We start from the raw sequence: 16,421 nt of genomic DNA, 5'->3' as shown, positions 1-16,421 counted from the left end.
TATTTAACATTGTAAAGCTGCCATCTTGTGTAAGATGCAAACTTCCTGAGGAGAATGTATAATTACAGCACAGGCAACCATTCAGCCCATCAACTCTGTGCTGCAATGAAAAGCCAGTTGGATTTTCCTGCCCCCTCTGTTTTGAATAAATTGTAGAAGAATCTCCTTCCATGAGCTAAAGATTAATTTGTTTCTCATTGCTGCTTAAGATTTGAAGAGTATGAGTGACCGACTGAAGAATCGTTACTATGTTTCCAAGAAGTTGTTTATTGCTGATGTTCAGCGTATCATCTCAAATTGCCGTGAATATAATCCCCCTGAAAGCGAGTACTGCAAATGTGCCAACATGCTGGAAAAATTTTTCTACTTCAAGATCAAGGAAATGGGACTTTTGGATAAGTGAAAACATGAATGAGTTGAGTGAAGGTTTGAACACTCAAATCTGGCAGACTGAAAAAAGCAGAATAAATTATTAATCTGTAATTCAGTCTGTTCACTAAACGGATCACTGAAATTTGTTTGAATGCCATCATGGTAATTGCATGGGCTGGCCATTGATACCACAATGCATTGCTTTCTTGACAAAGATCCAGAGTGTTCCAATGTTTAACTGTTGAAGTTTGCATCTCACTGCATGCAGTTTCTACTGTCAAATGTACACAAGTAATTGAGACATTAAATGCTCAACCTGGATATCGAGCACATGATTGTATCCACAAAGATGACACGCATCACAGAAATAGTCACGGGGTTGCAATTGTGACTTATTGAAATCAATAATGGAACTTGCACAAAGCAGAAGCTTTCACCAAAATGTATACCACAGTGAGCTTCTCACTTTTTACTCCGTGGAGTCTGTGACTTCAGGATTGCCTGTCAGTAAACAACAAGGCACGATGCAAAGATGCCTGACTACTTTCAGCTTTTGTAATTTTTTTAAACTGAGTTGCATTTTGTACATTTGCTGTAACATTTTGCTCCTGTAAATAAATACAGCAGTAAATTCACTCAAGATTGTCATCTTTTTCCCCCGCCCCCATTTAAACAGGGGTTCTTGACTTTTCTCCCCCGTTCACATACCACCTTAACTAATCCCTTACTCAGAGCACCCATGGCAGTGGTTCTCAACCTTTTTCATTCCACTCACATACCACTTTAAGTAATCCCTTTGCCATAGGTGCTCTGTGGTTAGTAAGGGGTTGCTTAAGATGGTATCTGAGTGGGGTTAAAAACAAGTTGAGAACAAGTCTTAAAATCAGTTAAAATACACAAAATGGAATTTACCAAGGAGAAGAATTGCATTGGTATTTACCAAAGAGAAGGATGTAAACATTGTGGGAAATTCTTGGGTCAGGGTATTTTGAGATTAGGAAAGAGGTGGCATATCCTTTGAGGGGTATTAATGTGGATAAGTCCCATGGACCAGATAGGATACATCTCCCATTTTTGAAATAGGCAAGTGAAGAGATTGCTGGGGTCTTGACAATTGGGAAGAAATTTGCTGTGTTTTGTTGGTGACCCCTGTATGAGGCTGCAGGCCTGCCAGTGGTTAAATTTTTAATAGCTCTCAATTCTGGGTCATTGCCAGTGATATCCACATCCTGTCAACAAATAAAAGAGAATAACATTTAAAAATTGCTGCAGAGTCAATAAAGTAATATTGTTATATGCCTGCAAAAGAGTGATAAATTAGGTAACCTAATAATCAACTCATTTCTGATTATTCCAAGTCTGACTCTTGCAGTATTAGGGTCCAAATGAATAGCTTCCATACCACCTATAAATGGTCAGCTGTATTATTTCACATCACAGAGAATGCCTCTGTGGCTGTTCTCCTGAACAACCAGTTTAGCGTTCTGGATAGTATTTGGGAGGATGACTTTACAGAGAATGAGCGTGGGGACTAGGTTTCTGGCAGTGAGCATATCTATATCAGAGAGGGAAAAGAGGTACTTAACAGTGATAGGAGGTTCCAGTGTGAGGAAAACTGACCCGATAAAGATACCCGGATGGTGTGCTACGTGGCTGGTGGCAAGGTACAAGATGTCTCAAATCAGGACCAGAATATTCTGAGGGGAGAGGGCAAACAGCCCTTGGTACATGTTGGTACCAATGACATGGGTAAGATAAGTAAGGAGGCCCTGAATACTGGAGAGTAGGGAGAAAGCTGAGAAGCAGGACCTCCAGAGGCTCCAGGTTGGTAGTCTCAGCATTGCTGCCTGTGCCACGTGCAAGTGCGAGCAAAAATAGCAAGTTCACGCAGATAAATGTGCCCGAGAAACTGGTGCAGGGGTCAGGGCTTCGGATTCTTGTATCATTGGGATCTTTTTTGGGAAAGGAACGACCTATACAAAAAGGATGGGTTACATCCTGAACCGAAAAGGGACCAATATCCTGGTGTGCATGTTTAATAGAGCTAGGGCTGAAGAAGGGGGAAATGGCAGGAAAGCAAAGATAGCACGCAGCCAAGGATGACCGACGTAGGATTAGAATCCTTACGGGTTGATGAAAGGAAACTAGTGACAGTTATATACTGGCCCCCATGCAGCAGCTGGTATGTGGATTATAAAATACAAAAGACATGTCAGAAGGACAGCATTATGGGGGATTTTTAACCTGAAAGTTAGGTCAGTTCATTATCTCAGGAGCGAGCCAGGTTTCTAGATAGCTCAGATCAACTTCACGGCATTCTCAGAAGGGTGGGTGAACAGCCAGATGGCGTGGACCATGTAGTGACCAATGACGTGGGTAGGAAAGGTGAGGAGGTCCTGTAAGGAGAGTTCAGGGAGATGGGTGCGAGATTGAAGGACAGGACCTCCATGGTTGTGATCTCAGGATTGTTACCCGTGTTAGGTTAGAAATTGGAGGATAATACAGTTTTAACACGTGACTAAAGACGTGGTGCAAGAGGTTGAGGTTTCTTGATTATTGGGCTCTCTTCCAGGAAAGGTCTTTTGGCTAACCAGAAATTATCACATCCCTATAGTGGTGTCATTGAAGTGCCTATATATATTCTAGGTAAGGCTGCCAAATTTTCATGAAGGTGTTGTATCCCCTTCTAAGAATACATGTGATCTTTTCAAGAGGAACACAACTGTTCATTTCTACCATTGAGAAGATGGGAGTCAGATTTCCATGTCCCTGTTGTACATTTCCTGGCTACAGGTAAAGTGATCTGATGTGGTTATTTGTGAATTATTCTGGGTTATTCTATGTGAGTGTGTGCCCTTTTATGAATTCCCCTGTGCATAAATAAACCCCACTGTTTCTTGACAACATGTGTCCAATCTTGATTCTCTTTGAACCCACTGAAACTATTCTTGAACACCACCCATTTAAATTCATCATCCTATTCTTTGGCAGACTGAGACCACCTGCAAATTGGAGGAACAATACCTCGTATTTCTTCTGGGCACCCTCTAACCAAATGGCATTAACATCAGCTTCTCTAGTTTTCATTAGAAATCCACACTCACCATCTTTCCCTATGTATCCTTTTCTCTAGCTCTCTCTCTCTCCCCCCTTTCCCTCTGTCTCCTTTCACAGAGATAAAATCAATTCTCACTTTTGCTCTCTCCTGTCCTCTTATCATATCCAATTCACACTTTTTGTCTGTTGCTCTTGTTACATCATAGACCAGGAACAATAGAAATTCACCAGGACAATTATATTTTTAAAACAATATTTTTATTAATAATTACTAATAATATAGCATCTTACTTAAATCTAAACTTAACCCCAACTATGCGCAAATGTGTATATGTATTACCCAAACTATTGCAGCTTAGTAACAATTCTGATAAGTCAATTCAAAATTCAGTTTTAGAAATCCTGTGCTGAAACTCAGAACCTTTAAATTAATTTTCAGAAGTAATTATAAAGTAGGTGAGACACCAAGTCATCAGACTTCTCAAAGCTCATGAATCCTTATTGAGTTGCTTCCAGTAAAACATTCTTTCATACAAATGATTATCACAACTCATCTCTTCCTTGCATAGGGGGTTAAGAAATTTGTGCTTCCATAAACTCAGGCAAGAGTTAAGTGAAATAACCATTAGAATGATCATGATCCTAATATAGGAATGATCCTGTTTCCTTTACTCAGACATGGGTAAATCAAAATGACCATTACAATGGTCAGAGAAGATCATTATTTCTTCCTTGACAAGGAGAAAACAACAGCAGTGATCATCTCACACAAAGTTACTTCATTTCTGTCTATTCCGCTGTCTGGCTCATGATCCTGAATGCTGCTTCTTCAAATGTCTCAATCACATGACTTGCTTGATCAATACTGGTTTCAGTTTCAATTTCCAAAAAGCATGAGTCATAAACATATAACCTTATTATAATTTCTCTTCTCATCAAAAGGCTTTTCCTTAGGTAAACAATCCATTGTTATAGTCTTTAGTTGAGAGCATTAACTATGAACATAGATGCCTCTGTGTTTATTTCAAAATGTTATTGTGAAATTTGTAAATGTTGCACACTGTTCCAATCCCCAAATTAACTCATTAAAAAATAACAAGCCTGCAACAATCTGTACTCCTCCCCCTCACATTTTACTCCTAGCCTTTAACACAGACGCCTGTCTCTTTTTTTTTGCTCATACTTTGAGGGCCAAAATGTCAGTAATGTATCTTTACCTCCGACGGGCACTGCGAGACCGGCTGAGCCCCTCCAGATTATGGCTACAATAATCAACTGCTGTAAAATGAGAATATTTTTGTCATGAGCTTCTGACTACTTACTTAAACCTAAAATAATTCACTTAATTGCACCAATTTTGAAAATGGTTCATGCATTTATATAATTTATTGGTAGAAAAGAAAGCAAAGCGTTAAATTCAATGGCAGAATCCATTCCCCTGCAGCCTGAAAATTTAAATTGTGATCAATGTCTCTTCAATCCACTGGTGTAGAACAAATGTGTTATCTGTGAGAAAAATATTGGGGTTTTGTTCAATTCAAATTCCACTAACATTAAATTTGAAATGTTGAACATTTAATATTGGTAGTCACTATACCCCTTTTTAAGAGCCCTACAGTTTCAGTTGCATGACACATTTATCAGTCGTTTCAGTTTCTGTTCCTGAACCCGAGAGAAAAAAATCTTGCTTGCTTTATTTAAAAACCAAGACAGAATTAGATGCCAGCTGGTTGCTGTTTAGAGAAGAACAAGACAGAGTTCCTGGTGAGTTGGATTTTTAATTTATAAAACAGTGTTACCACCTAAAATGAAACGCTCCCTGAAATTCTTTTAAAATATTTTTCAAATTCAGATTTTCTTTATGTGTATTGAAGACAAAAATCTAGACTTAGTGCAGTACTGAAGGAGCCGGACTCTATTGGAGTGCCTGCTGTTTTATTAAATGAAGATTCATCTGTTTTCTGGCCCATCCAAAAGATCCCAGGCTATGAATTAAGATGGGTTTATCTTCTACATCATGCATTTGAATTTGGATTAATCTGAATTCAGAAGCATGAGGTTTGCTTTTGTTTGCATAGGCTGTCAAACAGGATGGGTACTGAAAGCACAAATGAACAAGATTGGAGCAGCAAAGCAGGTAGCTATTTGGTTATTTTTTTAAACAGGGATTTTAACCCCTAAGGATGTATGGATACACTGTGATACATATTTTTTTAGAGAAGCTTCTGCGTAACCAAATTCAGTCACTGTCTAATTCGCTTCTCGGCTTTCCATAACCATTTGGCAGGTGTGGTTAATAATTTTGTATAGGTAAGACTAATTGGCCAGTAATTTTTTTATTATATAATTACTACGATACATTGTTTTATCTCTGTATTTAATTTTAATCCTTTTCTGGAAAAATAAGCCACATTATAACCTTTCTACGTGAAACTCGATACAACATTTGTACTAAAACATAATACATCCATACACTGGTTAGCCTATACAAGGCAGAGCTATTATAAGTCTCTTTCACACTGGCAAGTGATCCCAGGAATCCATCGGCAATTGGCCTTTAAAGTGCCTTGTGTGAAAGCAAAATCAGCTCAACTCTGGCATCAGATGATGTCATTTCACGCCGGGGATTGACAGCCTCGACCCCTAGTGCAATCCCGGTGTCTGCAGACACGGGCGTTGCAATCATGCAGTGTGAAACGAGCAATTGCATTGAAATGACCCAAGTTTTTACGTGAGTGCAGGAATGTGAAGGAAGAAAAGATTAAAATGAAGTTATAAACTTTTGCCTAGGAAAATCACAGCGAGAGAGAGAGAGAGAGTGAGAGAGAGAAGGGAAATAAATAACATTAGCAGACAATGTTTAAGCGTGGGAAAGTTGGTAGTGTATAGCACAGAATTTATAAAGTCCATGGGGAAAACCTAACTTCCCAGATTCTCGTGCGGCAGAGAAACCTCTCCAGGCAGCCTTGCATACATCCCTTTCTCTGTCACACGGCATTCTGGGAGGGAAGGTCCACCATCGCTTTTCCCCATGGTCTTTATAAATTGTACTTTTCTGACATCCTACTGATCTCTACTGACTCTCGCGCTCCCTTTTCTCCAAGCCTTTAACTAATGATCTAAATCACACCTTTTAAGCCACTTGAAAATGACAGGGGGAAAAAAAACAGATTACTTTAGCAATTTAAAAATGGATTAAATCAACCCAAAACTAAATCCGCAGGCTACTTCAGTTCTATCCAAAAAGAAAAGAGAGGATTAATTTTTATTTGGTCTTGTTTCAGATATACAATGCAAATTAATCTGCGGGATTATCAGTGGGAGATTGTGCAGCCTGCTCTCGAGGGAAAAAATATCATCATATGGCTACCAACAGGTGGAGGCAAAACAAGGGCAGTTGTGTATGTTACCAAGCACCATCTGGACACAAGAAGAGGTCAAGGCAAAGTAGCTGTTCTTGTAAATAAGGTAAAATGTACAGTCATTATTTTAATGTTGTAAACCAGTATGTCAGTCGTATTTAGGGAGACATTATTTCCTGGCCAATGAACTTCTTGGGTTAAAAGTTGCTGGGAGACCATAGCTGTTCCATGTGGAACAACTGGCATCTCTCAAAATGGAATTCCCGAATTTACTGGAAAAACTTCTCCAGCAATTGCTCCTAATTCTTCTTCTTTGGCTTGGCTTCGCGGATGAAGATTTATGAAAGTGTATGTCCACGTCTGCTGCAGGCTCGTTGGTGGCTGACAGGTCCGATGCGGGACAGGCAGACACGGTTGCAGCAGTTGCAGGGGAAAATTGGTTGGTTGGGGTTGGGTGTTGGGTTTTTCCTCCTTTGTCTTTTGTCAGTGAGGTGGGCTCTGCGGTCTTCTTCAAAGGAGGTTGCTGCCCGCCGAACTGTGAGGCGCCAAGATGCACGGTTGGAGGCAATATGAGCCCACTGGCGGTAGTCAATGGGGCAGGCACCAAGAGAGTTATTTAAACAGTCCTTGTACCCTTTCTTTGGTGCACCTCTTTCTCGTTGGCCAGTGGAGAGCTCGCCATAGAACACGATCTTGGGAAGGCGATGGTCCTTCATTCTGGAGACGTGACCCACCCAGCGCAGTTGGGTCTTCAGCAGCATGGATTCGATGCTTGCAGACTCTGCCAGCTCAAGTATTTCGATGTTGGTGATGAAGTCATTCCAATGAATGTTGAGGATGGAGCGGAGACAGCGCTGATGGAAGCGTTCTAGGAGCCGTAGGTGATGCCGGTAGAGGACCCATGATTCGGAGCCGAACAGGAGCGTGGGTATGACAACGGCTCTGTGCACGCTGATCTTTGTGTGTTTCTTCAGGTGGTTGTTTTTCCACACTCTTTTGTGTAGTCTTCCAAAGGCGCTATTTGCCTTGGCGAGTCTGTTGTCTATCTCTTTGTCGATCCTTGCATCAGATGAAATGGTGCAGCCGAGGTAGGTAAACTGGTTGACCGTTTTGAGTTCTGTGTGCCCGATGGAGATGTGGGGGGGCTGGTGGTCATGGTGGGGAGCTGGCTGATGGAGGACCTCAGTTTTCTTCAGGCTGACTTCCAGGCCAAACATTTTGGCAGTTTCCACAAAACTTCTAGGAGCAGAAGTAAGCCCGCAATTCTATTAATGAGCTGATCCATACTCCCACTCAGCCCCACTCCCTGGCTTTCTCCCCATAACCCTTGATGTCCTGACTGATCAAATCCCTGTCAATCACTGTCTTAAATACACCCAACGACCTCGCTTCTACAGCTACCTGTGCCAACAAGTTCCACAGACTCACAACCCTCTGACTAAAGAAATGTTTCCCCATCTCTGTTCTTATCCTGAAGTTGTACCCTCTTGTCCTAGACTCCCCTACCATAGGAAATATCCCTGCCACATCTACTCTGTTCAGGCCATTCAGCATTCGAAATGCCAACCTGAGGCCCCCACCCCTCATTTTTCTGTACTCCATTGAGTTCAGTCCAAGAGCCGACAATTGTTCTACATATGCTAACCCTTTCATTCCTGATGTTGGGCTCCACACAGTGACTGAACATGAACCTGCTCCAATTTCTCAGCAGTTGTCATTGGCAAATCCAATGAAGGTAAGGTCTTGCTCTCTCCAAAAATGTTGCTTGGCTTGCTGAGTATTTTCAGAATGTTCTGGGGTTTTCCCCCCCCCCCCCCCCCCCCCCCCACCCCCCACACCTGCGCCTCTCTTTGCTTTGGACTGCAGTTAGACTTAAGATCATAGGGAACATTTGGGGATATTGGATGGGACAAGAAAGTTAATTTGACACAGAATTTCAGGCACGGTCACGTTGACTGGCAGAAGTGATGAACTTTTACATCTTCCATCTCCTATTTATTTCTTCCTTGTGTTGTACCTAAAAAATTCCTGTGTTGCACAGGTTTAGTGAAATCTTCTGTGAAAACATTAATTCCCTAAGTTGTGTGTGTGTGTGTGTGTGTGTGTGTGTGTGTGTGTGTGTGTGTGTGTGTGTGTGTGTGTGTGTGTGTGTGTGTGTGTGTACACAAACATTTGGCCCTTGCATTTGGCAATGGACATGCCATTTAATTTATTGATTAAAATAGTTTCTTGTCAATAAGGAATGGGGGCTGGGGGCCAGGGTTGGGTGGAGAGGGCCGGGGGACAGGGGGAAATCGATTGGAGGGAGCCGGGTGACAGAGGGCGACCGAGAGTAGAGGGTGATCAAGGATCATGAGGGGATCTGTGTCCGGTCCCCGGCCCCAGGACAACCTGTCCCTGCTACCCCAAAAGGGCTTGGCAGCAGGTTCCCTCCCACCAAAGGTGCCAAAGGCTGTCAAGCCTCCAATCTGCCGAGTCGGTCAGCTTGATGTGATAGAGCGACAGACACTGTCCCGAGAGCAGGGTCTCGCACGACAGCCTGAAGCACCATGCCTTACTTCATAATAAGTTTAATAAGTGAATAAATTGTTGTAGTCTAACCGTTAGCACCAAAATATCCAGCACCAAACTGTGTACGGAAAAATGTCCAGTGTCAAACTATGGAGGCCAAAATGTCCGGTTCCAAAATGTCCAAGACCCTATAGAAACATGATTGGCATTCATTTACAGGTGCCTCTGGTGAATCAGCATTATGAAAATGAGTTTAAGCCATACCTAACGCCTAACTATAATGTAGTACCAATAAGCGGTGACACCGAACTTAAGGAGCAATTTGCAAACGTTGTACAGAAGAGTGATGTTATCATCTGCACAGCACAGATCCTGCAAAATGCACTGAAGAGCACAGAAGAAGACAGGCACATAGAGTTAACAGGTAATACAGTTTAATCCTCCAGCTCTATGACCTTCTAAATAGAAGTCACTGGCTTTATAATATTACATTAAAGCGAAAGAGAAATGGGTTGTACTTAGAAGGAGTATCCAGATTCTTCATATGAGGTGACTTATTTGGATTACCTTGAATGCAGATTATGCATTGGTAACAAGGATTATCTATTTTTCTGTTTCTGACAAGGGATTCAGGTTTAGGTATAATTTTGAACATAGAATCATAGAAAAACTACAGCATAGGCTATTTGACCCTTCAAGTCTATGCCAAAACATTGATCTGCACCCATTCCATATCCCTCCGCCTCTCCCACCCATGTATCGATCCAATTTATTCTTAAAACTAAAGAGTGAGCCCGCATTTACCACATCAGATGGCAGCTCGTTCCAAACTCCCACCACTCTCTGAGTGAAGAAGTTCCCCCTAATATTCCCCTAAACATTTAACCTTTCACCCTAAAGCCATGTCCTCTCCCAATCTAAGTGGAAAGAGCCTACTCACATTTACTCTGTCTAGTTCCCTCATAATTTTATAAACCTCTATTAAATCTCCCCTCATTCTTCTACACTCTAAGGAATAAAGTCCCAACCTGTTTAATCAATGTCTTATACAATCTCATCATAACATCCAAACTCATATTTGATTTATGAAGGCCAAGATGCCATAAGCTTTTTTTACAACCCTGTCTACCTGTGATGCCACTTTCATGGAATTATGTTTCTGAATTCCTTTGCACTCCTCAGTGCCCTACCATTTACTATGTTTGTCCTACCCTGGGTTGTCCTTCCAAACTGCAACACCTCACAATGTCTGCATTAAATTCCATCTGCCATTTTCTGGCCCATTTTTCCATTTGGTCCAGATCCCTCTGGAAACTTTGAAAGCCTGTCTTGCTCTTGTCAATGTATCCAATCTTAATGTCATCAGCAAACTTTCTGATCCAGTTACCCACATTATCATCCAGATCATTGGATGGTCCCAGCACCGATCCCTGAGGCACACCACTCATCATAGGTCTCCAGTCTGAGAAGCAATCATCCACTGCCACTCTCTGTCTTCTCCCATTCAGCCAATTTTGAATCCAGTTTACAACCTCTCCAAGGATTTCTAGTGACTAAACCTTCTGAACTAACCTCCCACATGAGACCTTGTCCATGTAGACGGCATCCACAGCCTTTCCTTCAACTACCTTCTTGGTTATTTCCTTAAAAAAAAATTAAAATTTTTTCCCACTATATCTCAAGGCACATGACAATAAATAAATATGCCTATCAGACAAATTAACCTGGTTCCACCTACCTATTACCTATTAGGCTCTGCTCTACCTCCCTGCATTTTGCTACGTACTGGCCTTACCCGTTGTTTTTCAATCTTGATGAGAGGTCTTTTAAAAAATATTTTAGTTAAATTTCCATGCATGTATTAATGTCCAAATACAGAAAATATTAATCATGCATCTCAAATCAATGACACAACCCCAGAATCCAACCCACCCTCCCCCACAATAATAACCCCAAGATCAGAAAGAGAAAAAAATAAAATAAAAGAAAGAAAGAAAACACACCTGGTTACTAAAACATCAGTATGTTCAATCAACTTTTGCCTTTAATCATATATGTATCCCAAGGAGTTGATAAGGTTCCATGAGATTCAGGGAAATTTATAAATTAATAACTACAATATGTCAATATTGGCTCCAGTTTTTTTTCAAGTATCATTTTTTTCCGTAAATTACATGTAATCTTCTCAAGAGGTACTCAGCTATGTATTTTAGCATCTATCCCTTCTCAAATGCGAATCTGATTTCCATGTCACTGCTATGTATTTTCTTGTTACCACTAATGCAATTTTCTCAAATTCCTTTCGACACAAATTCAATTTCAATTTTGGTATTATCCCTGATATATATTGCCTAATAAAAAAGAGCATTGGATCTTGAGGAAATTTAATTTGTGAAGATCCCTTTGTCCGTAGCCAGGAAATGTATAGCAGTTGCATGGAAGTCCGACTCTCAACTCAGTATTACAGGGTGGAGAACGGGAATGCATTCCCCTGGAGAAGATTATTTATAACTTGAGAAAGAAGTATGACACGTTCATTGAAGTGTGGGAGCCATACCCAAGGCACATAGGCGCACAGATATGATCTATACCCCCCCCACCCCCCCAGCCTTAAGAAATAAGTTAAGATACAAACCGTCCAAACAGATAAATAAAGAAGGTTGTGGTACAGATGACATTTTAATTTTTAGGTTCTTTTTTTCCTTTGTATTTTATGGTTTATTTAATATCTGGGGAAGGGGAATAATTCTTTATTATTATATTGTGATAAGAAAATGACATTGTTTGTATATATTTTCTTGAGTCTTTTAAAATAAAATATTCAATAAAACAGTGGTGGATAACTCTAAGAGGCTATATGGTCTGTTCCAGCTCTTTAAGTGATACTCTCTGTTCCCTTTTATGTTAATTATTAAGTGTAATGTTATTGTTGTACATTTTAATCAAAAATTCCTGTCTCAGTACCATTTACCAACAAACTAAAAAAAGCAAACCAGGAAACAACATAATACAATACACAAAGAAATAGTCCTCACCCACTTATTATTGACCTATTTTCTTTTGCAGAGTTAATTTTCAATATAATGAATGTACGTACCCATAGTCATCTGAGCCCAGATTTCTTTTGTACATTTATCTGTGGTACAGTACAAATGCTGGCTGTCTTTCTATGTGCATTGCACTTGTCAACCAATTTGGTTATTTCTTTAGAATGTTCCAGCAAATGTGTGGGCCCCAAAAGATGCTCCTTCGAAGTTCACACTATCAGTGTTGGTAATATACACCTAAGACCATATAACCATGTAACAATTACAGCACAGAAACAGGCCACCTTGGCCCTTCTAGTCCATGCTGAACACTTTCTCCCACCTAACCCCACTGACCTACATTCAGCCTGTAGCCCTCCACTCTTTTCCCATCCATATACATATCCAACTTCTCCTTAAATGCTAATATTGAGCCTGCCTCCACCACTTCATCTGGAAGCTCGTTCCACACACCCACCACTCTCTGAATAAAGAAATCCACCCCCCTCATGTTCCCTCTAAACTTTTGCCCCTTAGCTTTCAACTCGTGTCCTCTCTTTTGCATCTCCCCCTTTCTTAAAGGAAAAAAAAGCCTCTTCACGTCAACTCTACCTATAGCCCTAATAATTTTAAATACCTCAATCAAATCTCCTCTCAACCTTCTACGGTCCAAAGAATAAAGACCTAACTTATTTAACCTTTTCCTATAACTTAGACCCTGTAACCCCGGCAACATTCTAGTAAATCTTCTCTGCCCTCGCTCCAATTTGTTGATCTCTTTCCTATACTTTGGTGACCCAAACTGTACACAATACTCCAAGTTTGGCCTCACCAATGAATTGTACAATTTTAACATAACATCCCAGCTCTTATACTCAATGCTCTGATTTATAAAGGCCCACATACCGTAAGGTTCTTCACCACCCTATCCACATGTGACTTCGCCTACCATTATTCCTAGATCGTTAGACGTTCCCCTAATGTTCTACTGCACTCTTCAGTTCACCCTGTATGTCCTATTTTGATTAATCCTTACAAAATGTAACACCTCACACTTATCTGCATTAAACACCATCTGCCATCTTTCAGCCCACTCTTCAAACTGACCTAAATCCCTCTGAAACCCTTCTTCACTAGGCAGCAACGTTGTATGTGTGCCGTTGTGCCATTGCAATTTCTCATTAAGTTTAACTATAATGTTCATCTCAGCAAGGCGCGTCCCGTTTGGTTCACGGTTGCCATCTCTTCACCGTCGGATCCTTGTGCTGTCATCATAGAATTCCCAAGAAATTTTAACGGGAATCTCAACAATGGGGTTCTTGCATTTTCATTTTCAGTACAGATATTCTTGACATTCCTGTTATGATGTGATGGATTTCATTGTGTTAATAATAGATCTGGTCTTTTTGCCCAGATTTTGTTTGGCTGATGTTAAACAATGCATGAAAATGAAAATTAAACTGAAATTTGGAACGATGATACATGGATTTACAGATTTTCTTCAAGAAATAACTATTCTTATTCGAAATACAGATTTCTCTCTGCTGATAATTGACGAGTGTCATCACACTCATAAGGACGGAGTATATAATAAAATCATGGTCCAGTACATAGAACAGAAGCATCAGAGGATGGCCAACTTACCACAAGTCCTGGGACTCACGGCATCACTTGGAACAGATGGAGCTAACACATTTGATAAGGCAGTGGACCATATCTTACAGGTCAGCTTTAAAACTGACAAAGTTAAACAATAATAGGCTTATGTTTTCTTTCAGTCTTTCCTGTTTTTGGTCAGAGCTACTACGATCATCCATAGGACCAAAGAACATTACAGCACAGAAAGCAGGTCTCTGCCTCATCCCACCAACCTGCACCTAGTATATATCCCTCTATAGCCCTCCCATCCACAAACCTAACCAAATTTTTCTTAAATGTTAAAATTGAGCATATATTCACCACTTCATCTGGCAGCTCCTTCCACATTCATACCTCTCTCTGTATGAAGACGTTCCCCTAATGTTCCCCCTAAACTTTTCCCCTTTCACTCTTAACCCACGTCCTCTGGTTTGTATCTCAACTAACCTCAGTGGAAAAAGCCTACTTGCATTTACTCTATCCATACTCCTCATAATTATATGTACCTCTATCAAATCTCCAGTCTATGCTCCATGGAATAAAGTCCTCACTTGTTTAACCTTTCCCTGTAACTCAGTTCCTGAAGTCTCGCAACATCCTAGTAAATCTTCTCTGCACTCTTTCAATTCGATTGAAGTAAAACACTGAAGTCTGCAGACACTGTGGTTGAAGTATTATGGCACACTTTTTTTTGAATATTTTATTTTAAAAAATACTTAAGAAGTTCTTCAATATCACAATATATTAAGCTTTTTCTTACCACCAACAACAAAAACTGTCCCTCCCTCCCTCCCCCTTTCCATACACACAGATCCACACACTGTCAGAGCTTACATACCTTTTAAATATATAGAATACAACTGGGGAAATCACTTTTGGGTATGTATAATATCAGCATTTAGATTCCTTTCTGTTACCTTATGTGGTCAGGTACGGCTGCCAAATCTTTACAAACATGTCATACTTATTCTTTAAGTTATGTGATTTTTTTCCCCATAGTCTGCAGTCCGTTGTGCTATAAATAGAGGGGATTCAGACTTCCAAGTGATCGCGATACATTTTTTTGCTACCGCCAGTGCTATTTTTATAAAAGAGATTTGATCAATTTGTCATCATTACTGTGCACTTTAAAAAGGACTGCTTTAGCAGCCTGCAGGACTTTATTTACAAACAGAATTCAAAATTGTTAATAGGAAGTAGAGATACACCTGTTTTGAAACATTTGGTTGAATTATGGAATAAAATAGATTATGAAATAAGTGGAAAAGGTTTGATTTCTCTAAAAATGCCTTTACATCAAAGTAAATTTCTTCCTTTTTCTGTGGATAATCAATTTTTGAGGATTTGGAGTCAAGTGGGGATTAAGAAAATAGAAGACTATTTTGAAGCTGGTAAATTTATTACTTTTCAATGAATGAAGGAAAAATTTAATGTTCCAAATAATACTTTTTCAGTTGTTATCAGGTTATGGCTTTCTTGGTTGTTAAATTATGTCTTAATTTGATATTACCTAGGCAGAATGAATTAGAATTATTGATATGTAAGGGTGGCTTTGGTGATATATAAATTACTTCAAAAAGAAACTCCTAAATTAGGAATTCATAAATCAAGATTAAGATGGGAGGTTGATTTAATAGACAAATAGATGAAAATAATTGGATGGAATCATGTAAAGAAAATATGACAAAAATTATTAATGTTAGGTATGGACTGGTTCAATATAATTTTTGCATCAATTATACTTAACTCCTCAAAAATTTAAAAAATTGAATCCAATATTATCAGATTTATGTTTTAGATGTGGTCAGGAAGTTGGTTAGTTTTTGCATTCTATTTGGATGTGTCGTAGAGTAAAACCTTTTTGGTTATGGTTAGAGGTAGAGAATTTTTTAGAGAAAATATTAGAGGTTAAACTGCCACAGGACCCAATGTTATTTTTGTTGGGTGATATTAAAGTGGTTAGACCCAAATTAGGTTAACTATGTATCAAATGGAACTTTTACCACTAGCTTTAGCTGTTTCTGGGAAGTGTAGGCATTACTTAGAAATCAGATACAGATTTAGAGATGGAGAGATAGTATGCTGAATTGCGTGTTTGTATCCCACTTGAGAAAATAACATAATTTACATAAGAAGTATCAATTTTTTTCAAAAATATGGAGCCCATACTTACAACACGTTGATTTGAAAATTTGAAGGACTCTCTGAAAGCCCATCCTGTTGGTAGCCCCCAGTTTCATTATTATTAATATTGAGACTTTTTTTACATTCTCCCAACTCTTTTTTCCTTTGATATATTTTGTGGGGGAGGAGGGAGTGGAGTGGAGGGAGGGAGGGATATATATATATATATATGTATATGTATGTGTGTGTGTGTATATATATATATATATATATATGTATATGTGTGTGTGTATATATATATATATATATATATATATATGTATATATGTGT

At 39.6% G+C, this 16,421-nt stretch overlaps 2 protein-coding genes across 3 annotated transcripts in view; both read left to right on the top strand.

The window, feature by feature from the left end:
* Window positions 1-1,007, top strand: part of kat2a (K(lysine) acetyltransferase 2A) — a 33,646-nt gene extending 32,639 nt beyond the window's left edge. Inside the window, exon 19 of the mRNA XM_069904962.1 lies at window positions 210-1,007. Within this exon, the coding sequence (XP_069761063.1) occupies window positions 210-403 (194 nt within the window). The 3' untranslated portion in view covers window positions 404-1,007. The remainder of the gene's footprint in view (window positions 1-209) is intronic.
* Window positions 1,008-4,740: 3,733 nt separating this feature from the next.
* The window catches only part of dhx58 (DEXH (Asp-Glu-X-His) box polypeptide 58), a 35,054-nt gene continuing 23,373 nt past the window's right edge, over window positions 4,741-16,421 (top strand). Inside the window, exons 1-4 of one of the 2 annotated variants that reach the window (XM_069907238.1) lie at window positions 4,741-5,193; window positions 6,714-6,897; window positions 9,522-9,726; window positions 13,862-14,052. In XM_069907238.1, coding sequence (XP_069763339.1) covers window positions 6,721-6,897; window positions 9,522-9,726; window positions 13,862-14,052 — 573 coding nt within the window. In that variant the 5' untranslated portion in view covers window positions 4,741-5,193; window positions 6,714-6,720. The remainder of the gene's footprint in view (window positions 5,194-6,713; window positions 6,898-9,521; window positions 9,727-13,861; window positions 14,053-16,421) is intronic. The other variant, XM_069907237.1, reaches the window with a different exon arrangement.

This window comes from Narcine bancroftii, chromosome 12, assembly GCF_036971445.1.
Source record: "Narcine bancroftii isolate sNarBan1 chromosome 12, sNarBan1.hap1, whole genome shotgun sequence".
Lineage (NCBI taxonomy): Eukaryota > Metazoa > Chordata > Chondrichthyes > Torpediniformes > Narcinidae > Narcine > Narcine bancroftii.
This window is presented reverse-complemented; position numbering and strand designations above follow the sequence as displayed.